This window comes from Carlito syrichta, unplaced genomic scaffold, assembly GCF_000164805.1.
Source record: "Carlito syrichta isolate Samal-C Ts95f unplaced genomic scaffold, Tarsius_syrichta-2.0.1 Scaffold314846, whole genome shotgun sequence".
In the NCBI taxonomy this organism is placed as follows: domain Eukaryota; kingdom Metazoa; phylum Chordata; class Mammalia; order Primates; family Tarsiidae; genus Carlito; species Carlito syrichta.
This window is the reverse complement of record NW_007258942.1, coordinates 99,384-126,429: the sequence shown is the minus strand read 5'-3', so window position 1 is coordinate 126,429 and position 27,046 is coordinate 99,384. Positions and strand designations below refer to the sequence as shown.

The 27,046-nt window shown below is 35.1% G+C and overlaps 1 protein-coding gene across 1 annotated transcript in view; it reads left to right on the top strand.

Annotated features, from left to right (window-relative positions):
* The window catches only part of PEX3 (peroxisomal biogenesis factor 3), a 39,599-nt gene extending 13,405 nt beyond the window's left edge, over positions 1-26,194 (top strand). Inside the window, exons 4-12 of the mRNA XM_008072085.1 lie at positions 5,666-5,709; positions 6,911-7,035; positions 7,343-7,409; positions 7,516-7,570; positions 8,110-8,278; positions 9,995-10,065; positions 15,043-15,165; positions 21,238-21,334; positions 25,322-26,194. Of these exons, the coding sequence (XP_008070276.1) occupies positions 5,666-5,709; positions 6,911-7,035; positions 7,343-7,409; positions 7,516-7,570; positions 8,110-8,278; positions 9,995-10,065; positions 15,043-15,165; positions 21,238-21,334; positions 25,322-25,405 (835 nt within the window). The 3' untranslated portion in view covers positions 25,406-26,194. The remainder of the gene's footprint in view (positions 1-5,665; positions 5,710-6,910; positions 7,036-7,342; positions 7,410-7,515; positions 7,571-8,109; positions 8,279-9,994; positions 10,066-15,042; positions 15,166-21,237; positions 21,335-25,321) is intronic.
* The last annotated feature ends 852 nt before the right edge of the window (positions 26,195-27,046 follow it).

The window sequence follows — 27,046 nt, the reverse complement described above, 5'->3', positions numbered from 1 at the left end:
GGACAATTCTGTACAGCTTTAAAGAAAAGGTATGATTCCCCTTTTCTTACTACACAGGGAGGAAAGTATCTTCAATTCTGGATGTGCCACAGTTCTCCTCATTCACTTTTTCCTCTTTAAATATCTCAAATATTTTTTCTTGGCTTTCTTTTTATTTGAAATTTCTGTTTGCAATTTGGTGGGGGTGAGGAAATGTCCGTTTGAAAGGGCTTAAGGCCTTACAAAGTAGAGTAAATAAGGCTTCCAATCTTATGACTGCTCTGGTTTCAGTTAAGCCTATCTAGTAAGTTAGTTCTCTCTTTAAACTAAGTGTGATAATTACTAATCAGAAATAAATGATTTGATAGTCTTATTTTATTGTTTTTATAATAGCAAATAATAATAGCAAATACTTGGCATTCTTATTGAGGACTGATAATGACAATGAAGTTTCAGTGGCAAAAAACATATATATAGGAAAAATCAATATATATAGGGTTTGGTACTAGCTATGGTTTCAGGCATCCACTAAGCGTCTTAGAACATATCCCCTGAAAAGAGGGGACTACTGTACTACTATGGAATGATCTCCACAGGATATATTTCTGTATTTTCAAAAAAGTAAAGGAAAAAAGTGTATATAATATGCTTCTGCTTGAAGATTAAAAGAAGATCCCTACCTATCTAAATGGATCAAAGACCTAAACTATAAGAACCTTAGAAAATGCAGGAGACACCCATATGGAAATTGGAACTAGCAACCAATTCCTGATCAAAATCCTAAGTGCCCAAGCCATAAGAGATAAGATAGATAAGTGGGACCTCATCAAACTGACAAGCTTCTGCAAAGACAAAGAAACTATTGAGAGAGCAGGGAGACAGCCTACAGAATGTGAAAAAATATTGACCAACTCGTATATCTGACAAAGGCCTAACATCTAGGATCTACAAGGAACTCAAACATGCCAAAAAGAAAAAAACAAATAGCTCCATTACAAAGTGAGCAAAACATATGACTAGACACTTCTCAGAAGATGACATACAAGCAGCCAACAGATACATGAAAAAATTCTCAACCTCACTAGTCATCAAAGAAATGCAAATTAAAACCACACTGAGATACCACCTAACTCCAGTCAGGATGGCCATCATCATAACTCAAAAAACAACAGATGCTGGAGAGGATGTGAGGAAAAGGGAACACTTCTACAGTTGGTGGAGGCTTATGCTAGTACAGCCTCTGTGGAAAACAGTGTGGCGATTTCTAAAAGATCTAAAAATCAACCTCCCATATGACCCACAATCCCCCTACTGGAAATATACTTTAAGGAACTCAAATCACTCTGTGTAAAAGATACCTGCACATGCATGTTTATTGCAGCATTCACAAAAGCAAAAACATGGAACCAACCATGCTGCCCATCGAAAGAGGACTGCATTTAAAAAATGTGGTATATATACACGATGGAATATTACACAGTCATAAAGAAGGACAAAATTAGCCAGGCTCGGTGGCTCAGCCTGTAATCCCGCGCCTTTGGGAGGCTGAGGTGAGTGGATTGCCTGAGCCTGCGGGTTCGAGACTCGCCTGGGCAGGCAAGACCTCATCTCTACAATAAATCAAAAAATTAGCCAGGCATGGTAGTGCCCGCCTGTAGTTCCAGCTACTTGGGAGGCTGAGGTGGAAAGATCGCCGGAACCCAGCAGGTCGAGGCTGCGATGGCTGGGAGCGGCCACTGCACTCCAGTCTGGGCGACAGTGAGACTCCAACTCAAAATTATGAACTTCACAGCAACTTAGACGGACTTAGAGGCTATAATACTGAGTGATCTATCACAGAAACAAAGAACCACGTATCATATGTTCTCACTCATGAGCAGACCTTGAACAGCTATCATAATACTATAAGAAAGGTATTGGTAGTAGTGGGAAACTGCCAGGAAGGCACACCTCATCAACAAGGGTAGCTGCATAATGAACATTTGTATACCTAACCTTGAATTGTACCCCACATATTTAAAATAAAAATAAATTTTTAAAAATATATGCTTCTGCTTATCTAAGGGGGCAGATATTAATATACAGAAGGTGTCAAAAAATGTATACACATTTTAAGAAAGGCAAAAACTGTATTAATTGTAATACTCAATATATACCAACAACAAAACATGAACAAAACAAGTCACGTTTGACTTCTGCAATTATAAGAGGTGCTCAAAGTGGTACCATCAGCCACTTCTGATTACAGTGAGCTACTGCTTTAGCAACATTGACCAAAGTGTTCATTTGTATTGCTGCACATGCTGTTTCAGTTTCTTCCCAAAGTACCACCAGTGTAACTGGTTTTCTACAGTACACCACATCCTTTTATATACCCCATGAGTAGAAGTCAAGGGTTGTTAAGTCAGGAGAACGTGGGGGAAAATCAACTGTACCTTTTCATCCTATCCATTGTTTTGGCAAATTCTCATTGAGGTAAGTTCTCACATTTCAGTGGAATGCAGTGGGATGCTATCTTGTTGGAAGTAAAATTGATTATTCCCAAAAAGCATACAAATTGCAGGTAAAATGGTTGCATGTAGCACGTCAGGTACACTTGACCAGTAACGACACCTTCAAAAAAGAGTGGTCTAATTAGTCCCCTACTGACAGTCCGTAACAGACTTGAGGCCCAGTAAATTGACATTTTTCCCCACATGAATGTGTAGATTTTCTGCAACCCAGTGCACTCATTTATGTCAGTTCACTGTTCCACTGTGCTTCATCAGACCAACTATTTTCTGTAAACTCCTCATCCTCTCATACCATGTTTCGGAACTACTCATAACACTGTACCCTTCAATCAGGGTCTTTTTTTTCCATACATGTAGTCTTGTGATGAAAACTTTCCAGTTTGCTGTTTTAAGAATGCATCATAAGCTTGTTCTGCTAACTCCTGTCTCACGTATGCATTGTTTGGTAGACTTCTGTGGTGAGCACAGAAGCTATTCCAACACCATAGCAGAGGAAGCAGGACTTATTGCTGTGTGAGGCTTCCTGACTCTTCCCTTGTGCACATTACACACAGTGCCATACATCTCAGACTTATCATGAATGCATGCAGTTGTTAGGCGTGTTGGAAGTTCTCTTGCATACTCATACCTCCATTGTCATTGTATTTCCACACATTCTCGAATTCAAATACCACTACAAAATGGTTGTGTGCTCCTCAAACAACAACTGTGCTCCCACCATTTTCTTTGACTGTCCTGTCTGCTGCATGGTGATGCAGCATGGTGATACATTTATAATGCCATCTTTTCAACCAACATCATACTTTACATTGCTACCGTAATTCAGTTCAACTTTGAAAAGTAATTCATAGATAACATCTCTTAAAATTTGTATACATTTTTTGGCACTTCCGTTATATACGTATTTTCTTATACAAAGCAAAACAGCAGAAAGTTAAAACATTTTTTAAAATAGTCACCTATGAAGAAGAGAATAAAGGGGCATGAGAACAGACTTCTTTGAACAAACTGTGTTAAGAATGGCCATCATTAATAAAACAAACAACAACAGATGCTGGTGAGGATGCAGAAAAAGGGACTGCTTCTACACTGCTGGTTTGAATGCAAACTAATTCAACCTCTATGAAAAACAGTATGCCGATTTCTAAAAGAACTAGAAATTGACCTTCCTCATGACCCAGCAATCCCACTGCTGGGAATATACCCAGAAGAGCTCAAAGCATTCTACAAAAAGATACCTGCATGTGCATGTTTATTGCATCACTATTCACAATAGCAAAAACATGGAACCAACCATGCTGCCCATCAAAACTGGGCTGAATAAAAAAATGCGGTACATATACACAATGGGATATTACACAGTTTTAAAGAAAGACAAACATGTGGACATCGCAGCAACTTGGATGGATTTAGAATCAATAGTACTCAGTGATCTATCACAGAAACAAAGAACTGAGTACCACATGTTCTCACTCATAAGCAGACCCTGAACATTTTCCATAATATTATAAGGAATTGGCAGTAGTGGAGTATTGCCAGGGTTGTGGGAGAAGGAAACCACAACATCAATAAGTGTACCTGATCTCAAACCAGGCAACATGGGGACCAAAAGGAGGCCCAAACTTTACCTGTACGATGCCCACTTGTATTCCTAATCCTGAATGGTACCTGACATCTTTAAAATAAAATATAGTAAAAAGAAAAAAAAAGGCCAGGCTTGGTGGCTCAGCCTGTAATCCCAGTGCTTTGGGAGGCTGAGGCGAGAGGATTGCCTGAGCCTGCGGGTCCGAGACCCACCCGGGCAACTTGGCGAGACCTCATCTCTATGATAAATACAAAAAACTAGCTGGGCGTGGTAGCTCACGCCTGTAGTTCCAGCTACTTGGAAGAGCTCAGCAGGTTGAGGCTGTGGTGACCGGGAACGTGCCACTGCACTCCAGTCTAGACGACAGAGTGAGAATCCAATTCAAAAAAAAAGAAAAAAAAATAGAATATACTCTGTTGTGTAAATTTATCTTTGGGACCACATAAATATTTTATATCATTATAAAACTATATTTAATGTTTTTTAAAGGCCCAAAAATTGATAGTACAATAAGATAAACCGAAAATGATTCTCGTGGTGATATAACCACAAAGACAGAAACTATAAATTACTTTAATACAGAAGTTTGACGGTATATCTTTAGTGGTACATATACTTTTTGCACACATCGAATTGTGCAAAAACAAAAACTTTAAACTCTTTTCAATACTGTTACTGTTCTGAGACTGTAGTATGTATATGGAGTGAGAGATGAAGCAAATTAGTAATAATATTATTTTCACCTATTTTTAGTATAGGCAAAAAGAAATACAGATGCAATCAATGAGATTAAGTTAAAAACTCGGCGAATGATTTTCAATTAGAAGTATCAGTATGAATGTATGATATATTATCTCTTTAATTATATGTACATGTAAATAAATACACATACTAAAGTCTTATAAATGATGGCCTATCCAATAGCAATGAACATCCTTAATTGAAGAGTTTGGTCTTTAACTACCATTTATTACCACAAAAACCCAGGACTCTTATTAAAAATGTGTGATTTCCAGTCTCCAGCAAGAATTAAACAAAATAAACTTCGAACAACTTTTGTGTCAGAAACTGTGGAAGCTATCAAAAGGTAATAAAGGATTGTGTAAATCAAAAGGATTCAGGAGCCAACTTTAGTAGTCTTCCAGTGGTCAAAGATGATCAATTTGAAGTTCAGTATGGATTATAACTGCAATGGGTTGAAAAACATGAAATGTCTGTGTAAATGCCTATGTTTATAATGATACTGATGATAAAACAACACCTCATTACTTACCTTTGAAGGATTACAGGACCTACTTCATTATTTGTAAAACAGTAAGTTAGAGAAAGAAATAAACATTGTTTCTGCTTTTCCTGTACAATTATATAATACATATGTGCATAACACTCAAAAAGAAAAAGACTAGATGAACATATTCCAGTGAAAGTGGTTGTTATCATTGGTTACTGGAATTGCAATTGTTTTTTACTATACGAGTTTTGTTTTCTTCAGTTATCCTCTTTTTTTAAAAAATTAAATATAGATCTATAAAGATCAAAGTTTTCTATTACATTATATTTATCTGTGTTTTCTGGTTTTTCTCTTTAGGCCTTCAAATAAGCTAGAAATATGGGAGGATCTGAAGATAATAAGTAAGTTAGCATATTCTTTGTGAACAGCCCAACATCCTTAAAATATTTATAAAGGGAAATTTTTATATGTAATTATGTGAATGACTCTTCTTTACCTGCCTCATAGAATTGTTGTTGGGATTAAATTGAGTAATATTCATTAAGCAAGTAGACCAAATATCTGGTCATAGAACGTACTCAGTAAATGTTGGTGGCAATGGCAGTACTATTATTTTTATTGTTATAATGGTGGTAAGTAAAATTGTCTTAGACTACATATACCTATATTACTATTGTATTTTAAAGAAAATTTTTATTCCACCCCAGATAATAAATTTACCTTGATATTGTATGCAAACTTTTATTAGTAATAAAAATTTGAAACGGAGAGCTGCCCCAATATTTGCTCCTGTCTCAGAGCTTCTTACTACTAGTTGTTCCCATCCCTTCAACTAATCCTTGTCAACAGAATGGCACGTAAGCCTTAAACAAATTAAACCTCTCTAATTTCCTATATTTCCTTTCAGCGATTGCACTTTCTCACACTCCTTATAATCAAGATTTCTACACTCCCTCCTTCTCTTCTTCACTCCCACTCACTTATAGCCTAGCTTAATGCCTGGCTTCCACTCCTGTCTCCACCCAAGCAGATACCAAGCATCAGTAATAACTTCTGTGTTACCAAATCCTCTGGACATTTTCCACTTACTGTACCTCTTGGCAGTAATCAACACCTTTGCTCCACTGTTTTGAACACACTGTCCTAAGCTACTGTGAAGCCTAGACTCCAGGTTTTCCCGTCTTTCTGTATCTTCCTCCAGTCCTTGAAAAGGCTTGTCCTCCTTGACCTGTCCTTGAAGGCTAGAGTTCTTTTGTGCTTAGCCCTCTTCTCTTAACTTGAAACTGACTCCCTTGATAACTAAGAGTTCTGAGGCTGCAATTATTTGTGCCTTCTGATCCTTCCTTGTTTTCTTTTCTAAGCTAATAGTATAACTTCTTTCAACTAATATATTTTTTGCTTATTGTTTCAATTAAGAGATCATACCTAATTTACATTAAACAACTTGTTAGAGACTGATTATGAAATATTTTGAAATGGTACATTTTTGTACTTTAAACAGCTATATATATGTTTTTTAAAAAACAACCACAGGGATGCTTCATGATTTTGCACACTTGTGTTTTAATAACAGTACCAAATGGTTTTCTTTTCTCTATGAAGGTTTCACAAGAAGTATTGTGGCTGTGTATAGTACTTGTATGCTGGTTGTTCTTTTGCGAGTCCAGTTAAACATAATTGGTGGATATATTTACCTGGATAATGCTGCAATTGGCAAAAATGGCACCGTAAGTTCAGTAGTCTTACATAGATATTGTCCTTTCTTTCAAGTGGTTCAAAGTTTAACTGAATTTTATTTATACTGATGGTAATTTCTCTAAAATAAATACCTTTATATTTTATGTGATTGTGAACTTTTACTATTATGATTCCTTTATATATATATTTTGAAGCTAGACTTCTTGTTATGATAAAGAATATTACTTTTCCTATCATTTCAGAACCTGAAAAATCTCAGTCCAAGTTACACTGAAAATATTACTTATTTACTAATTTAAAACTTGGATAATTTAACCTCATTTCTATTTTGTACAGACAATTCTTGCTCCCCCAGATGTTCAACAGCAGTATTTATCAAGTATTCAACATCTCCTTGGAGATGGTAAGATTCTTATTTGTGCCCTGTATGCAAATTTTAATTCATTAATTTGTATTATTGAGGAACTTTTTAAAAGAGCAAGACTTTTAAGTTTGTTTTCCTTTAATAGGCCTGACAGAATTAATCACTGTCATTAAACAAGCTGTGCAGAAAATTTTAGGAAGGTAAGGAATTTTTCTTTGACTTTTCTGACTTCCTGATTTGGATGAATAAAAGAAAATTTAGAATAGTTCTAGTGAAGTTGGCGAACTAGACGAGTGGTGGTTTGTGAAACTCTTTGTAATCTAATCAGATACTACCCTGAAGTATTGCATTGTGGCATCCATTTTCTTCATTGATATCAAACTTTTTATACTGAGGGGAAATTTTTAATATTTCATTGTTTATTGATTTCCAAAGAAATTAGAAATATCTGCGTCATGATATAAAAGATCTACTTTAAAATCTGCTTCTGAGGCTTTACCTCCCACTTACACTAGTAATATCTATAATTGCAATAGGAATTTTCTTGTGAAATCTGCGGAAAGATTTTTCTTGGCTCTGTAATGACCCCTAACTAGTTTCTGATTTCTTAATCCATTTTAGTTGAGTCAGCAGTTTCAGGGTTGACCAGATGAAACAGGATATAGTAGCCTATTAAGAGTGTGTACAGGATGTGTTGCGTAGTTTCAATTTATTCCAATTCCCTTTCCTCTGTTTCTAGTGTTTCTCTTAAACATTCTTTGTCCCTTCTGGACTTGGAGCAAAGCCTAAAAGAAATCAGAAATCTCGTTGAGCAGCATAAATCTTCTTCTTGGATTAATAAAGATGGATCCAAATCTTTATTATGCCATTATATGATGCCAGATGAAGAAACTCCATTAGCAGTTCAGGTGCTTAATTCATAACCATTTAACCAAACCAGTTTATTCTATATTTTTAAAATGTTACTCTGTCTTGAAATTTTGATTTCTGAATCTCTTGAAAGGTGATTGAAAGATATATATTTGAATAATTTAATAAAGCCTCATTAATTTAGAAAACAAACTGCACATATAACTGATTTCTAGTAGCACCACTTGTAGTTTCAAATATTCAGCACATTGCTGTTGAGTGTTACTTATGTGACAGTGGATATTATGATGTATGTTAGGGATATAAAATGAGTAAGTCATGTTCATTACACTTAGAGAACTAGGGCGATAAATTCAGTGAGTGTGGCTAGAGCATATTTTTTATCAGATCAGGTAGCAGAACATAAAGCTAAAGGTCAGGGCAGGATTGTCAAAAGCCAAGATAAGGAGTCTGACCTTCAATTTGTAGACAAAGTAAGGTAGATTTTAACCAGGCCAGTAGCACAATCACACTTTCTTTTTAAAAATAAATTAATGATGGCAGTATAAAAATGGACTGAAGGAAGTTGTAGTCATCCAGTTGAGAAATAAAGCCTAATCTGATAATGATTAACTGTGGTATGTAGCAAATACTGGCGTGTGCTGCACAATTATTGTATAAATTATTCATTGATGAAGAATAATGAAAATGCCAAAGATTGCAGTTCATATAGCTCATTTCTAAATTAGTCATTTTTCATTACTCTGCTGGATTGTACCCATTCTTCGCAGTTGAGAGAAGAATCGTTCACATTTGACAACTGGAGAAGCCTTAAAACAGAGGTCCCTTTGTGATTCCTTAGTGTGGAGGTCCAGTTAGGACAAGGTGCCATGTATTTATTGCCTGCAGGTTTTCTCCTTTCCTATAGACCCCAAAGATGAACTAGTTTGGGTGCTGAGAGACCCTACATTGTGAGTAGGATGAAAAACACACCAAAAGACCCCCAAAATACAGTTGCATCCCATTTAAGTATAAAGACTAAACCGATCAAGCAGAACGGATGGAACAGGATGAACGAAACAATAGAAAACTTACAAATTAGAATCTTAAGGAGATGCAAGAAGATCATTTAAAAAGGTTTCTGGAACTGTAAAACAATTTACAAATTTTTAAATTCCAACAGTGGAACTAAAAAAAGAAAACAATTCAAAGGAACAGGTGAAGAGAGAAATGATGGACCAAGTCTCAATGAGCTGAATTAAAACCTAAAACTTCAAATTGAAAGGTCATACAGAGCCTCACACTAGATTGATGAAAAAAGACACACACATATACTGATAAAATTTCTTAGCAAAAAAAAAAGAAAGAAAGAAAAAAGCACAAGAGGCCGACATGAGAGGATTGCTTGAGGCCAGGAATTTGAGACCAGCCTGGGCAACATAGACCCCATTTCTAAAAAAAGAAAAGAAAATCCCAGGCCTCTACAAACTCAAAGCCTATTTTTTTCTTTGTCTATATATATGTGAAAAATCTATCCAAGAGGGGCCAGATAAGCAATGATCTTAACAAAGATATTTTTACTTTGACTCATGTTTTAAATAATACTTACCTATGTATATAAACCTTTATGAGTTTTTTGAATTTAACATGTTTTGATTATTAATAGAATGTAAACTTTTAGATTTCCTGAACTCTTGAGTTTATGAATCTGACTAGTTTCATTTTAAGCTGTGCTAATACTTGAAACCCTGAAGTATGGCATTTTAATTTTATAGGCCTGTGGGCTTTCTCCACGAGACATTACCACTATTAAACTTCTCAATGAAACTAGAGACATGTTAGAAAGGTAAGTATATCACAACTAACAGAAAAAAAGTTTGTATTTTGAATGTACTTTTTAAGTTTTTCTTGAACAACATATTGTGTTAAAATTAAATTCTGAATCTAGACTGAGGTGGGAAAATTGCTTGAGCCCAGGAGTTCAAGAGCAGCCTAGGCAACATAGCAGGACCTCATATCTACAAAAAAACCCCCAAAAATCAAAAAATTAGCCTGGCGTGGTGATGTGTGCCTGTAGTCCCAGCTACTCGGGAGACTGAAGAGGAAGGTTTGCCTAAGTCCATGAGGTCAAGACGACAGTGAGCCATGATCATGCCACTGTACTCCAGCCTAAGTAGCAGAGTAAGACCCCAACTCAAAGAAATAATAAATAAATAAATGTTGAATCTATTTCCCTGCCTTTAGATGGAATTTTCTATCTAAACTGGAGAGAAGCAGGAATTTTTTAATTTTTTTTTAAGATACCCATTCCTTGCCCACCCAATTTCCTGGCCTACAAGTTTTGATATACTAGTTGAGAAACTGGAAGATACACAGCATTTATATTTTGAAAAAAACTTTCCAGGGTAATTCTGGCACACCCCACGTACACTAAGTGCTCAACGACTAGCACTGAAAACACACCCACGTAGTCACCAGAAACTGAAATTGTAACCTCAGCAGATTCCAGGCTACCAACTTGAAGTCATTGAATACCAAGTTGGAGACTTAGGAAGAGTTACTCTTTCAAGCCAGCACTAAGCCAGCTCCAGCTAATCCTCAAGTATTATAGGTACATACCTGCACATGCTTGTATGTACACACACACAAACACACACACGCTCCACCTTAAGTACTACTCACACTGACTAAGCCTTTTAGGACAGATGTTATGTTCATAAAAGTTTCCAGTGATGAAAGTTTTACATATTCCCTAAACTGAGCATTGCTATTTTAAATCAACCAAAAGAAAGTCAGAGTATTACAAATGGGAGAAGCACCAGACTATATATTAGAAGACCATACAACCTAGCTTCTGTTTACTAGCTGTTCAACCTTAGCTGAGCAACTTAAACTCTTTGAGGTCATTTTATCATTGTAAAATATGAGTAGTAATACCTGCTCTACCCACTTTATTTTTATTTTAAGTGATAAAAATCTCAAAGCAACTCCATGTAAGTTAAAGCTACTATATACCTCCCTGGGGTAATTTAAGCCTATTTTCTCTATTTCTGTTTTCTGAGAAAATGATGCCACCTACTTATAATAATTTTTCATTATCTTGAAGAAAATAAGTAGACTGTTAGGATAACTCAACTACTCAGTCTACTATCTGAGTTAATCGAATTTTAGTCCTTTGTCTTCCTATAATAGTAATCTCCACTTTTTTTTCTTATTCACATTTCCACCAAATCACTCCCTAAAGCTCAGTAATCTTTTGCCATATCTAGTGAATTCATAATGTTCATCTTACTTGACCTTTCTTTGGTATTTTACACCATTAATAAGCCTTCCTTGAAATTCTTTTTACATGTGACTTTCAAGACAGTGTTTTTCTCCCAACTCTCAGATTATGTCTTCTTAGGTTCTTCTAGCTCTGTCTTTCCTGTAAACCTGAGTGTTTCCCAAGTATTTATTCTTACTTCATCTACAACCAAGCCGGGCTCGGTGGCTCAGCCTGTAATCCCGCGCCTTTGGGAGGCTGAGGTGAGTGGATTGCCTGAGCCCGCGGGTTCAAGAACTGCCTGGGCAGGCGAGACCTCATCTCTACAATAAAATCAAAAAATCAGCCGGGCGTGGTAGCGTGCGCCTGTTATTCCGGCTACTCGGAAAGCTGAGGCGGAAGGTTCGCCGGAGCCCAGCAGGTCAAGGCTGTGGTGGCCGGGAGCAGCCACTGCACTCCAGTTTGGGCAACAGAGTGAGACTACAACTCAAAACAAACAAACAAACAAAAAAACACTTCATCTACAACTGCCCCTGGATTTACTCTTACTACTGTAACTTCTCTCTGTATGCTAATGAATCTTAAATTATAGCCCTTGTCTTCCACTCTCAGGACCTGGTCTAGATTGAGATATCTACATTTGGAAGATGGAACTGATTTGTTCATGTATTGCCTATCTATGATATACTAGGTTCTGTTCCAGATGCTAGATCTTCAGCCCTTCTAGAACTTATATTTTAATGGTAGAGGAAAACAAACTAAGAAATTTAATATAATGTCAAGAATTTATAACTTCACTGATGATACACAGAACAGGTTAAGGGACTAAAGAATGGCCAGAGATGCTGTTTTTGATATGTTGGTCAGAAAAGGCCTTCAGTCTAAGGGAATGTGATTTGAGCAGAGATATGAATCAACTGTGGATGTGAACCTTATAATCCAGAAGAATACAGTTTGAGGCAGAAGAGCAGGTGCAGACATTCTAATGCTTGACTTGTTCAAGGAACAGCAATGAAGCCAATGTTGGCTGCAGCACAGTGAACTAAAAGAGTGACAGGGAAATGAGGCTGAAGAGGTAGCCAAGGACTCTAGAGTATGTTGGACCTTATAGTCCATGATAAGAAACTTGTTTACTTTTTATTCTTAGATTTATGGGGAGCCAGTGGCGAGTTTTAAGTGGGAAATGACATAGTCTGTGTTTATAAAAGATCTCTCTCATTGCTCTATGGTGAAATGACTATAAAGAGATAAGAATGGAGGAAGGGAGCCAGTTTCAATAGTTGAAATTGTTCATTAAGGACAGTTGTAGCTTGGATTGAGTAGTAGCAGTGGCAGCAATGAAAGGCAGTTAAATAATGGATTTCTTTTGAAGGTTGAACCAATAATACTTGCTAAATTATTTGATCCGGGTTATGAAAGAGGAGACAAGATGACTCGTAGATATTAGGGCTGAGCATTTGAGGAGATAGGAATTGCCATTTATATTTTGACAATGATAAGCTTGAGACATTTATGGCATATCCAAATGGAATATGTCTATTGGCAATTGAAATATGCAAGTCTGGAATTCAAGAGTTAGTTTACAGATATAACTTTAGGAGTATCACTTTATACATGGTATTTAAAGGCATCAAGATAGAAAGAGATAGAGGCTAAAAGACAGCTGACTCCAACATTTAGAGTTTAGGAAGAGAAGGAAGAGCCAGCAAAGGAGACTGAGCAGGAGCTGCCAGTAAAATAGAAGAAACACCAAAAGAGTAAGGTTTTCTGGAAGACGGTTGAAGAAAATGTTTCAAGAAGGAAACTGTATGGCCAGAATGGTAGCTCATGCCTGTAATTCCAACACTTTGAGAGGCTGAGGCAGAAAGATCAGTGAGAACAGGAGTTTGAGACCAGCCTGGGCAACATGGTGAGACCCCCATCTCTAAAAAAAAAGAGAGAGAAAAGGAAAGAAAACTTAAAAAAGAGAGACTGTGATTAATTGGTACAAATACTCCTGAAAGGTCAAAAGAAATAAGAAGATACAGAGAAATGGGATTGTATTTGAAGGAGAATATTGGATCCAGGAGATTTGGGCTTTAAAAAACCTTTTTACTTAACTCCCTGAGGTTGGTGATTTTGTCTGTTTAGTTCATTAATATATCCTTGGCTGTTAGAACAGTGCCTTGCATGCAGTAGATGCTTAACAACTATTTACTGAATTGACCTGAATTGATAGGAATGGGAGAAATTGATGTAGGAAAGCACGATAATATTAAGAACAAAGAACCTTATGTAGGGGAAAGGAATGGGATTCGGTACACCCTAAAAGAGTTAGTTGGTTGGTTTTTTGTTTTTGTTTTTGAGTTGCAGTCTCACTTTGTCACCCAGGCTGGAGCCTGGCAGCCTCAATCTCCTGGGCTCCAGTGATCCTTCTGCCTCAGTCTCCCACGTAGCTGAACTACAGGCACGTGCCACCATGCCTAGCTAATTTTTTGATTTATTGTAGAGATGAGGTCTCACCAAGTTGCCCAGGCTGGTCTCGAACTCACAGGCTCAGGCAGTCCTGAGATTTACAATTGATTCCTATTTAGCAACAAAAGGAAACCAAGCCATTGATACATGCAACAGCATAGAGGAACCTTTAAAACATGCTAAGCAAAAGAAGTGAGACACCAAAGACTACTCACTGTATGACTCTGTTTCTATGAAATGTCCAGAAAACTCCACAGACAGAAAGTTGATTAGTGGTTACCTGGGGTTAAAGATGGGATGAGGATTGATTGCAAATGGGCATAACAGGCGATGAAAAATGTTCTAACGTTGGATTTTAGTGTAGCTACACAACTGTCAACCTATTAAAAATCATTGTGTGAATCTCATAGCATCTAAGTTTATTTCAGCAAAACTATTGAAATGTTCTTAAAAAGAGAAGACTAAGGAGAAAAAGCAGATAGGTAGACACACAGATGCATATTCTGACTGATTAAGAAAACTGAACATAACTAGGCATTCTCTAGTTTTCATAACACTATTGCATAGTATTATTTATATCACTGAGTTTTTGTGAAGTGCTAACTTAGTGTGATGAAAGAAGCTTGAACTTGAAGATCAAAAAACCCTGTGCAAATTCAAATTCTCCTATTTACTAATCATACCTTTAAGCAAGTTTCTTCATCACTTAAGTATCTAGTTCCTCATCTGTACGTGGTAATAATATTTTTGGTGTCTCTGGGATGTCATGGTAGAGTATGTAAAGCAAACCAATAGTCTGTGAATATAAGAGGTTTCAAGAGCTTCCTCAAGAGAAATAATACCAGTATTGATATTTTTAAAAATTCATTTTGCAAAGTGCTGACTAATAGAAGAAAATACAGAGAAATGGGTGAATATTTTCATTGTTTTATGCAAAATAAGTTCATTTTTTAATATTTATTTTTTAAAGATTGACTCCTTGATATATTTTTATAGTGTTTCAGGCTGTGAAAACTAGATTGGGACTAAAAAGTTTGGTAACCACATAATGTGTTTCCTTTTCCATTGAGACTCTAAAAAGCAACTTATACTTCTTATTTTATATAGCCCAGATTTTAGTACAGTTTTGAATACCTGTTTAAACCGAGGTTTTAGTAGACTTCTAGACAATATGGCTGAGTTCTTTCGACCTACTGAACAGGACCTGCAACATAGTAATTCCATGGATAGGTAAGTAAGATGACATGTAAAAATGTTATACTAATGAATGCTCTAAAAAAAAAAAAAGACATGGTGCTTTGTATGTGTTTATTTTTTGTTTCAGGCAACAAAAAAACTTTGGAAAGTAAATTTGAGTGTCTGATTTTTCAACAAATTAAGCTCTGTTAAACATACCATAGCTCTCTCTCATTTGAATATTAAAACTTGCATTTTTCCCAAAATCTTTGCCACTGTACTGAAGTACTAAGTTGTGAAACTACCTTTCTATAAGCCAAATTCCAATAACTGGTTTGTTTGTTTGTTTATTTTTTAACTCTTTAGAATACAAAACTGACAATGTTTTTAAATTGTAATATGTTCTCTAATATTATTCTATTGGTGCAAGCCATGGGTCTCCATAACTCAGTACTTTGGTTATTATAATAACCATGTATTCTTGTCAATTCCCTTTTAATGAATTATTATATCCTTATAGTTCTACAAATACTTAATTGTATTCATTTTCAGTCCTTATTTTAGGATTGAGAATATTTAGTTAGCACACTTGTTAGTAATTTTAATCATAACTATTACTAAGTCATGAACTTATGTTACCATAAGGTATCTTATGGTCTTATTATATCTTTATCATCATTTCAACATGAGCACCTTTGGTCTCATGTTAGAATGTGCACTCTTTAAAGGCCTCTGTTTTGCAGTTTTTTATATTAAACAAAAAATAATGAGCACTAAATCAGTGTTGACTGACTATAAACACCTTCATTAAAATTTGGGAAAGCAGTAACTGATATGCAAAATATGTATGTGCAATATCCAATTTAATTCTTAAATACATAGGGCAAGAGATTATTTTTTCAGTGCTCTGGTACCCTTCTTTATAGTATAGAAAAGAATATTTTGCCACTAACATTGAGCATTTGGAATTCTTAGAGCCATAACGTTAATTTTCTAAAGCAATTTAAATATCACCCTAAAATCTTTTAAAATTCTTTCAAGTTATACAAAAGTAAATTTCAGCTCAAGACCAATTATAAATACTGTCTAAATCATAGTGTTCTAATTAATAAAAGTTAACTCTAAGCTGTATATAGCAAGTTATTAGTTATTTCCCAAGTGGTGATAAAGAATTGTAATAGTTGTTTTGACATAAACAAATACAGGATCTTATATGCTGAAGAATTATAAAAAATTATACTACAACCACATCAGACAAAGTTTCATTACTTATGTTTGCTATAATTAATAATCCAGATACCTATAAAGGTCTGGATTGACCTCTTGGATTGACAAAAAAATGATGTAAACTAACAAAAGGTTAAATGTTATATTTATATAACTATCTGTAAATATATATTTATATGTGTGTATGCTATATATATATTACATATGCATATAATATATGTATATATGTGTATAATTCTTTACAAATAAAAATATTTCCTATCACCAATAATAACCCAATAGAAAATATAGCAGATAAAGATAAAACCTAAAAGGAGAGCTATAAGACTTAAGGTATGAATATAGATGGGAGAATCCTAAAAAAATTATTAGCAAATGAAATCCAGAAATATATAGCAACAGTAATAGCAGCTAATATTTTTTCATGTGCTAGTTTGATGATATAACATATCTTATTGAATTTTTAAAATAGCCTTAGGAGCCGGGCTCGGTGGCTCAGCCTGTAATCCCACGCCTTTGGGAGGCTGAGGTGAGTGGATTGCCTGAGCCCGCAGGTTCGAGACCCGCCTGGGCAGCAAGACCTCATCTCTACAATAAATCAAAAAATCAGCCGGGTATGGTAGCGCATGCCTGTAATTCCGGCTACCTGGAAGGCTGAGGTGGAAGGATCGCCGAAGACCAGCAGGTCGAGGCTGCGGTGGCCAGGAGCGACCACTGCACTCCAGTCTGGGCGACCGAGTGAGACTCCAACTCAAAAAAAATAAATAAATAAAATAAAATAGCCATAGGAAGTGCTAGTATTTTCTTCATTTCCAGTGAGGAGACTAAGGCACAGAAAAATTAAATAACTTTAGGTCAAATGGCTAAGAAGTGGTAAAGCCTGATGTTTAATAACTTCTGTTTGATATCAAAACCCAGAATTTTTAATTATTCTTTAATACTGTGATTAATTAAGGTTTATTTGAGGAATATGAGAAGGGTTAAAACTAAGAAAGCTATTATAGCAATTGATAACATTAATAAGTTAATAGGACAGAAAACATGCAGTGTTGCTGACAAGGCGGTCAATGAAACTTAACATTTATTGTTGATAAAACCTATTGCTAAAAACAAAAAAATACTTTTGTATATAATAACAGAATATTTGAAATTAAAAGCAAATGTGCTTAATAATATAACACTAGAATGATTTTCAGCATCATCCTATTATTCTATTCAATATAGTCAGACCAGTAAAAGATCAACTTTGAGAGCCAAATTCAGGAAAACTATTGATTTTTTTAAATGTATTTATCTTGAAAATAGACAACTTACTGAGTGACCTTTTTATTCTAATAAACTGTTCATTGACTCTTTATTTTCTAAGTTAAATTAATGCTATCTTTAAAAATGATATCAGTATTGGAAAGGGAGAGGGAAAACCTATTATTTGAAGGCAATAGATTTTATACTTAGAAAACAAAGAAGGCCAGCCACAGTGGCTCATACCTATAATCCCAGAGCTCATATACAGCGCTCATCTCTACAAAAAAAATTTAATATTAGCTGGTGTGCATCTGCAGTCCTAGCTACTCAGGAGGCTGAGGTGGGAGGATCACTTGAGCCCAGGTGTTTGAAGTTACAGTGAGCTATGATCACATCACTACACTCCAGCCTGGGCAACAAAGCAAGACCATGTCTGAAAAAGAAGAAAGAAAAAAAGAAGAAGGAAAACCAAGAGAATCAACTAAAAATTGTAAAATTAGCCTCACAGAATGAATCTATATGTGTGGTCAGAGTACTATCAAAATCTCATTGGGGATTGGAAGATGATTGTTTTGTTCACCTTAAACCTGACAAATGATAATAGAGGTAATCTGGAGGAATATGGGCTGACAATATGCTAGAAATTATGGAAAAAGAAGATATGCTCTCTCTATAGAATATAATAACAAAAAGTGTAATTAATAAAATAATGTTACTCATAAAAGAATAGGTAAATCTGTGGAGTAGAACATAAAATTCAGAAATAAGCCCTAAGCCAGACTCGGTGGCTCAACCTGTAATCAGCTCTTCTGTACCTTACATATAGCAAAAGAAAAAAAAAATTCCAAATCAAGCATTTAAATATACTAATAAAAACAAATGAGCTGGTAGAAAACAGCTGTCTCTACCTGATCTCAAGATGAAGATATTTCTAAGAATAAAGTAAAGAATTTTATATAAAGAAAAGGGTAAATTTTATATAAATATAATATTTACAACTTATGGATCAAATAAACTATTATTAGCTTTATAATCAACATGCAAATGATACGTTGGGGGAAATGTTTGCAACATATATGTCATACATAGAGTTTAATAGCATTATAAACAGAACTTTTACACATCAGTCAGGGAAGAAAAGAGCTAGAGAAATAATTTTATTTTGTAGAAGAAAATTTTGTGTCATAGATACAAACATAATTTACAAAAGAGCAGATACACATGGCCAATTTTTCCATTCATCTAACATTTGTTGAACAGCTGCTAAGGATCAGGCACTGTACTAGGTTTCTGTCCTCATGCATCTTACAGTCTAGTTGGGGAAATAGTAAACAAGTATGAACTGTGATAAGTATTATAAAGAAAAAGATTTTGAACATGGAAGAATTGAACAAACATGGAAAGTTGAGCAAAATTTCCCTCAGGATATAATTTGAACTGAGAACTAAAAGATAGAAAGCTATTCTTTACAGCCCTGGAACTGCAGTGGGTAGTTGACATTCTGGGCAGAGGCCACAGGATGAAGACTTTGAAGTCAGGTGGCCCAAGGAACATTTGAGGACCTGGAAGGAGGCTGGTATGGTGACTAAACAGAACTAGGAAAAGAGTGATGTGAGAAGAAGCTGGAGAATTCAGCACATGCCCGTTGTGGTTGTCATCCTGAGTACACTGGGGAGCCACGGGAGGATTTTGAGCCAGAGAGTGAGATGGTGAAATTTCTGTTGTACAATCACTTCGATTGCTTTGTGGAGAAGGAATTGGGGAATGTGGGGCTAGGGCAGGACACAGCAATGGGTGAAGCAAGACTTTTAGTAATCAATTCAACAAGTATATTTCTGGCACCCACTATTCACCAGGCCCTTTCTTATGTGCTGGGACAATACAGTGAATAAAATAAACGTGGTACCTCATAGAACTTACGTCATGGTGAGAGGGACAGACAGCAAGCAAGTAAAATCTTTACAGATTTTTTAAAATGCTACAAAGTTACCATGAAAGAGAATAATATCTGATTTCCTCAGGAATATATGAAGCTCCTCACTTCCTTTTTGCTTTTTAAGCATTGCCTCCAATCTCAGCATAGCACACTCTAGTTACACACTATAGCTTCAACAGTTTCATGATATTTATTTGTTTTGTTTTGAAACTTGCTGGTTCTCTTTTTTTTATTGTTTTAAAGATGTGAGGTACAACTCAGGGTTGGGTACATAAGAGGTCATATTTAAAAGGAAATTTTGGTCTTGGTGGTGACTAACACCTGTAATCCCATCACTTTGGGAGGCCAAGGCAGGAGAATCACTTGAGCTCAGGAGTTTGAGATCAGCCTGGGCAATGTAGTGAGAACTCATCTCTTCAAAAAAATTTAAAAATTGCCAGGCATCATGGTGCACACACATGATGGTCCAGCTACTTGAGAGGCTGAGGTGAAAGGATCACTTGAGTTCAGAGGTTGAAACTGCATGAACTGGGATTGTGCACTTTAGCCTGAGCGACACAGTGAGACCCTGTCACTAAAAATTTTTTTTTTAATTTTTTACAAAAAGGAAATTTCTGGTGCAGCCCTAGGTTGAAATGTATGAAATACAATATTTAGTGCAGTAAGACTAGATCTACAACCCACACATAAAAATTAGTGTCATCATTTAAGTCATTACACCACATAGTCATACATGTATGTATTTATTTATCCATCCAGCAAATGTTTATTGAGCTCTTGCAGGTTAGAAAGTCATTGCTTTAGTCCAGGCAAGAAGTAATTCTTTGCTTGGACTAAGTTTGGCAATGAGAATTAGACACTTTTAAGAAATAGTTAGGATATCTGATTAGATATAGGCAGAAGAAAGTGCCAAGGACAGTGACCAGGTTTCCTGCTTGTATAGCCTGATAGAGAATTCTGTAGTTCACCCAAGAAGGGGGAACAAATGTTCAACATTGATAGTGATTAAGAGAAATGCAGATTTAAACAATAAGATAACATTTTCACCTATCAGACATACAATGATTAAAGAAAAAGATAAAGTTCAATGTAGAAAGAAGGCATGATGGAACAGGTCGTCTGCTGAGGAAGCAGAGGATATTTAGCAATATACATTACATGAGAAGCCTTAAAAACATTCATACCCATTGACCTAATGATTCCATGTTTATACAAAGAGTTACTTGTATTAAGGAGAATTAGGCAAAAACTAAAATGCCCAACTCTATGGAGCTGATGATAGAAATTGTCACAGCTAGAGGATAGATTACTATATAATATTAAACAATCAGACTAAAAAGTTTAAAAGAACTTTTAATAAGATGTAAAAATGCATATAGTAATAAAAATGCAAAAACCATATGCCTGGGAGTTTAGAGTTTTATGTTTAAAAGCGCAAAAAAGGGCAACCCCTTCAGGTCACCGCCCACTATGGGGTTTTTTTCTGTCCTCTCAATAAATCCTGCTTTCTAAAAAAAACACAAAAAAGCAAAGACATATGTAAAATTACCACAAGAATTGTAATTGCTAATTGTTGTTATTTGTAGGTGATAGTTTTATTTTCTTTTTAATAGATTTCTGTGGGTATTCTTCAATAACTGTGTATTACTTTTATAATTAAGATGCTAAATTCCTGTGAAGTAATTCAGAAAATAATGGTTGCTGTGATGATTTTTCAGTCTTTCCAGTGTCAGCCTGCCTTTAGCTAAGATAATCCCGATAGTAAATGGACAGATCCATTCAGTCTGCAGTGAAACACCCAGTCATTTTGTTCAGGTAAGAAGAAAGCTGGATATTAAAAACAAACTGTATTCTTGGTATGGTCATGTTTGTCTAACATAAAATTACATTCTCTGCTAAGACATTTGTTCAAAAAAACACAAAACCTGGAACTACGTGTAGAATGTAGTAGAATCTCCTGTAAGAGTGATAATGTATCACAACAAATGTAAGGGTGGAGTACCTTTCTCCATGTCATAGTCCAGCACCTGTTGGACTGCACTTTAGTTCAGGTATGTTATAGTGGCCAGTTGAATTTATATAGCATTAATATTTTTCATTAAGCTGTACTAGTAAGAAGATTGAGGCAGGTCAAAGAATCAGTTCCTTGAATTTTGAGAAAAACTAAAAAATTTTGTGGTGAAGTAAAGCATTTTAGTAATTAATAAAATATAACCATCAATAATTCCTTGATAATCTACTCACTAAAAGCTGCATACACAATGGGTTATTTAAGTTTTTCACTAGACTACCTATAACTCTATCTTCTTTCTTGGGAAAGCATTTAAAATGCATTGAGTAATTCAGTAATTCATTGAGTAAGACAGATGTTAGTAAGATAATTTTGAATCCACAGATTTTGTTTCTGAATCATGTGCAAACTTGTACTATCAATAAGAAAAATTACTTGCAATACACTTCATTTGCAAACTACTGCAGTAATGTACCATGAGAAGCAACCCTAAGGCCAATCAGTGTAAGAAAAGAAGTTATAACTTCTGGCATTTAAATCTTAACTGTACCTTTGTTCACCTCTGTAAAAGTCTCTAGCTGTTCATTCTGACAGATAAGTAAGAATTTTAACCAAGCATAAAACATCATCAGCCTTAATGCTTGACTAATTTTTTGTACTACATTTTAGTTAGAATCTATGTAATTGATAATAAAATCAAATGTTTCATTGTGGCAAAAATACCATTGATATTAATGTTTAGTGAAGCTTTTTAGTGTGACTAGATATATATTATACTAGACTGTTGATTGACAAGATTTCCACAAGATTTTTTTTTTTTAAACTCCCAAATGGTCAGGGTTTTCTTTCTTTTTAATTATTTTTATTTAATTTTCAAACATCCATATAATTTTTTAAACTATAGTTTCTCAATTAAAATACTGAGTGGTCAAGTCAGGTTGCCGTGACTCACACCTGTAATCTCAGTACTTTGGGAGGCTGAGGTGATAGGATTGCCTTGGCCCAGGAGTTAAAAACCAGCCTGGGCAACATGGCAAGACCCTGTCTGTACAATAAATTAAAAAATTAACTGGGGGCCAGGATCAGTGGTTCAGCCCGTAATCCCAGCACTTTGGGAGGCTGAGGCAAGTGGTTTGCCTGAGCCCTGGGGTTTTATACCAGCCCAGACAACTTGGCAAGACCTCATCTCTATAATAAATCAAAAATTAGCCAGGCATGGTAGCAGTAGCATGCACCTATGGTTCCAGCTACCTGGAAGGCTGAGGCGGAAGGATCACTGGAGCCCAGTGGTCGTGCCTATGCCACTGCAGTCCAGCCTGGGTGACAGTGAGACTCTAACTCAAAAAAAAAAAAAATTAGCTGGGCATGGTAGCATGCACCTGTAATCCTAACTACTTGGAAGTCTGAGGCAGAAGGATCAGAAGCCTGGGTGATAAAATCAGACTTCAACACAAAAAAAAAGAAATGGTCCTTTTAAGTTAATAAATTGTCCTATGCTCTATTTCCATCTATCTTTCATAAAGGCTTTGCCTTGATTAGAATGTTAATTTGCATAAAATTAATTCTTTCAAATTACTGCTACTACTTCAACCACAAAAGGGTGTAGGAGATCCTATTGTAGGGATTGGCAACACTGTAAAGAGTAAATATTTTGGACTGTGTGCAACATGCATTCTCTGCAGAAACTACTCAGGTCTGCTTTGGTAGCATGAAAGCTGTCATAGACATACACGAACAAATGAGTGTGGTAGTTTCGATAAAACTTTATACGCAGAACAGGCTGCAATGGATGTGGCCTGCAGGCCATTCTTTGCCGACCTCTGTGGTATTAGGATGGTAGTATGGCTGAGAAAGTTAGGAAATGGGCGATTCAGAAAACAATCAAGAGAAGTCGTTTTCTGAATTATTTCCAAATTACTTTCAAATAAAGGAAACAAATAATTTCAAATTGCTTTCAGTTAACATAAGAAGACAGCTTTTATATTCTGAACCAATCCTGTGATACATAATTTTTATCCCAGACTCCTGAAAACATCCTGGAAGCTGTATCAGGATACAGTGTTTGAACAGATACAAGTCTTTACTGCAAAGCTGGGGTCAGAAAAGCATGGCCTATAAGCCAAATCCATCCAGCCACCTGTTTTTGTAAGTTCTGTTGGACGACAGCCATGTCCATAGGCTTATCTAAGGTTTATGCCTGCTTTTGTAACACAATGCTAGTGTCTCAAACTTGTTCATGCATCTCACATAAATACATATATCACAGACCTCTAGTGTTTAAAGTATTTTATCATATACATTTAAAAACTATATAACTTACGCTTAGAGCTTTTTCATAACTCAAAAATCAAAGTACATTTTTCATTAAATGGAATCTAAACTACAAAAGCAAACACACCTTACTATAACAGGCTGATGGCTGCTCATTCGTTGAGCCAAAGTGAGTGTAGACCTGTCTGCTACTGCTCATGTTATTGAGTATCTAACCTGCAGCTTCTACACCTAGTTTGCTGGATGTTTTTTTAATCTGCTGTAACTATTCTGAAAGTTTCATTTGTATTATGTGAGTTCTATTATTTGGCCTTCCTTTGAAAGATTGTCTACCTCTGTTCTTTCCTCATTAGCGCAAGACAGTTAATGCTACTTAAAGCCCAAAAGAACATAAACATAAAGACAAAAAGATGCCCTAAAATCAGGGACAATACTAAGTTATGTTTTATCTTCCAAATAGTCCAGAGTATGTTTGAGTTTTCTTTTAGATTTTCATAGAATTCCCTCTCAAATTATCAGGCCCCTGAAAGCGTGTCTGTAAATCCTGGTTTGAGAAATGCTGATCTAAAACTGTATTTCATTGAACATCCAGACTGAATACTTGAAGGTAAACAAACTCTCTGATGAGAGAATTCATCATGAAATGATTGATGTCAGGTCTTGCCTAAAGTTCACTTGGGTTTTCTGATGCTTAAGAGCAAACACAAGACCAGGTTTACTTCGTATTTCTCTGATGTTCACGGACACATAAGGTTTTAAAGGAAACCAATTATAGTGTTCAGAATATCTTTTAAAATCAAACTCATGATATAGCAGTATTGCTTCTTTATTCATGCATTAAATACCAAGATGTAATGGGAGTTCTGATAACTTCCACAACTGTCATATAATATGGAAATATCTATGATTTCTATTAAAGACAAAGTCACACATTCTGCTAATATCATCACAGTTTGTTGCCAACATTCATAATTGAAGGAATGCCAGATTTTAGTTATAAATTAATGAAAATAAAGATGCATGCATTTTTTTCTCGTCTTTACATTCACAAATCCCTTGGGAAGTTAAAAACCCCTGCTCTAAAGTGCATACTTGTAGTTGGTGTATGTGTGGATACATAAAATATGCACATGTTACATATACACATATCACATGTTAGATCTTCTAGAAAGTAATATCCGGACCATGTTATGTCAGCTCCCAGCAAAAGTACCTTTAGTCTTATACTTTTATTTTTATTTATTCAACAGATACTTACCTAGTACTTGATATATACAAAAAAAATCCATTTGAAGACTATTTTAGTCACGTTTGAATGCTTATCGTACACCATCTCTCATATAAGAATCTAAATAATAACTGTATCCTAGAATTTATTGCAAGAAAAAATATTCATTTTCTTAAATGATTTGCCTCTTGACCTTTACCACAAAATTTAGAGCTGAGTTCATTGTTTGAAGAAATGAATTCAAGTGATCTATGCTTTTTGTGAATGATAATGTTACATTCATCTTTGCTAGGATCTGTTGACGATGGAGCAAGTGAAGGACTTTGCTGCTAATGTATATGAGGCTTTCAGTACCCCTCAGCAACTGGAGAAATGACTTTCATTCGAGGAAAACTACAGTGGGAATCATTTACTTTTAAAAATACACTGAATAAATCAACTATTCCTAGAGTAGCAATTTGTTACCAAAATGCCTAATAAAAATATATTCTTAATCAAAGTCTTCATTTCATAATGAAATAGATTTATTTGCCATCTTAATATATTTTTTTAAATTCATCAACAGACCAGTTTTTGTGGGCATATATAAGTGTATACATATGAAAATATCAGAACTGTGAATAATTTGTTATACATGGACATTAGTTCCAAACTGACTAAAAACTAATGTAGATACTTTTATATGCATATATAGTATGGAATGCAGTATACTTTGATATTAATACTGAGGAAAAATCTATTGGGGAGATAGACCTATAATGTGTGAAGTTTAGAAAATATGCTATTTAATCATAGTACTTCCTGGACTGCTGTAAGCAGAAGTGAATCAGACTTTTCTGCAGCTGCCCTTCCAAAGGACAGATTATTTGTCTCAAATATACCTTTATGGAGGACTTTTCTTCTTTGGGAATCAGTGAATTTTAACAACTATGATCAGCTACTTTTTTCTTTGCCCTTTCTTTCCTATATTTTCTAAGGTTTTATTAACAAGCCTTAGAAAGTTACATATTGATTTTGAGCCTAAAATTGTGTTCATGCTGTTTGCTCACAGTTAGTATTAATTATATAGTTTTATTCATTTGTATATAAATAATTTTAATAACTTACTTTGTATTGATTTTTGAGTACAGTGAATATCTCATTGCAATAAACTATTTTAGTAAAATATCGTTCTGTTGAGTTAATACTTTTCAACTATTAATATATTTGTCCCATAGCATTTTTGCGTTATTTTGGAAGAAAAAGCATACTAGCTTTTAAATTTCATTTTAACTGGTAGTATACTTGATGCTTTCTTTTAACTTGTTCATTTAGAAAAAAATAAATACACTAACTTCTGAAAAAGAAAGAATTCATTGTCTTAGTAGTACATCTGTTGTTCTGCATTTAGATGGACACTTAGGGCAGAAATAAATGAATTACTATGTGTCATTAATAGATATATTTTCAGTAAAACATAGCATTTTCAGTAATACTATTTCATGTTCCTCCAATGTAACATGTAGCTAAATAGTAGAAGGTGGAAAATGAATTGTGAAGTCTCCTAAAGCCTGGATAGACCCGGTGGTGATGGTTGTGTTTTTTTTTTTTTTTAATGGTAAAAGTGGAGAGGAGGACAAATGTTTCTTTTCAAAATTTGGCAAAATATAATGATATTATCATCTCTAATGTTGGAAAACGGAATGTGTATGTTATGGGCATGTGTTTCTTCTAGTCTTCTAGCAATATTAACCCGGGATTTCATCTAGGAAAAATTGGAGACTTAACAGATGTGACCTTGTAAGACAGAAATTTGATCAGCTGAAAAACAACATCTGGAGCCATCTGCATCTGTGCAGTTGTGTCTATTGAAGAGGTAATAAGGTAAAAACCACATATATTTAAAATTAAATGTTTTTAAACATTAAATATTTGCCTTCTAATAATGCTACAGGAGCCCTCTCATCTGAAACCCTTAGTTGTTGGCCTAATCCAAGAAGTCATTTAAAGCACAGTACGATTAAAATATGTATTTTTT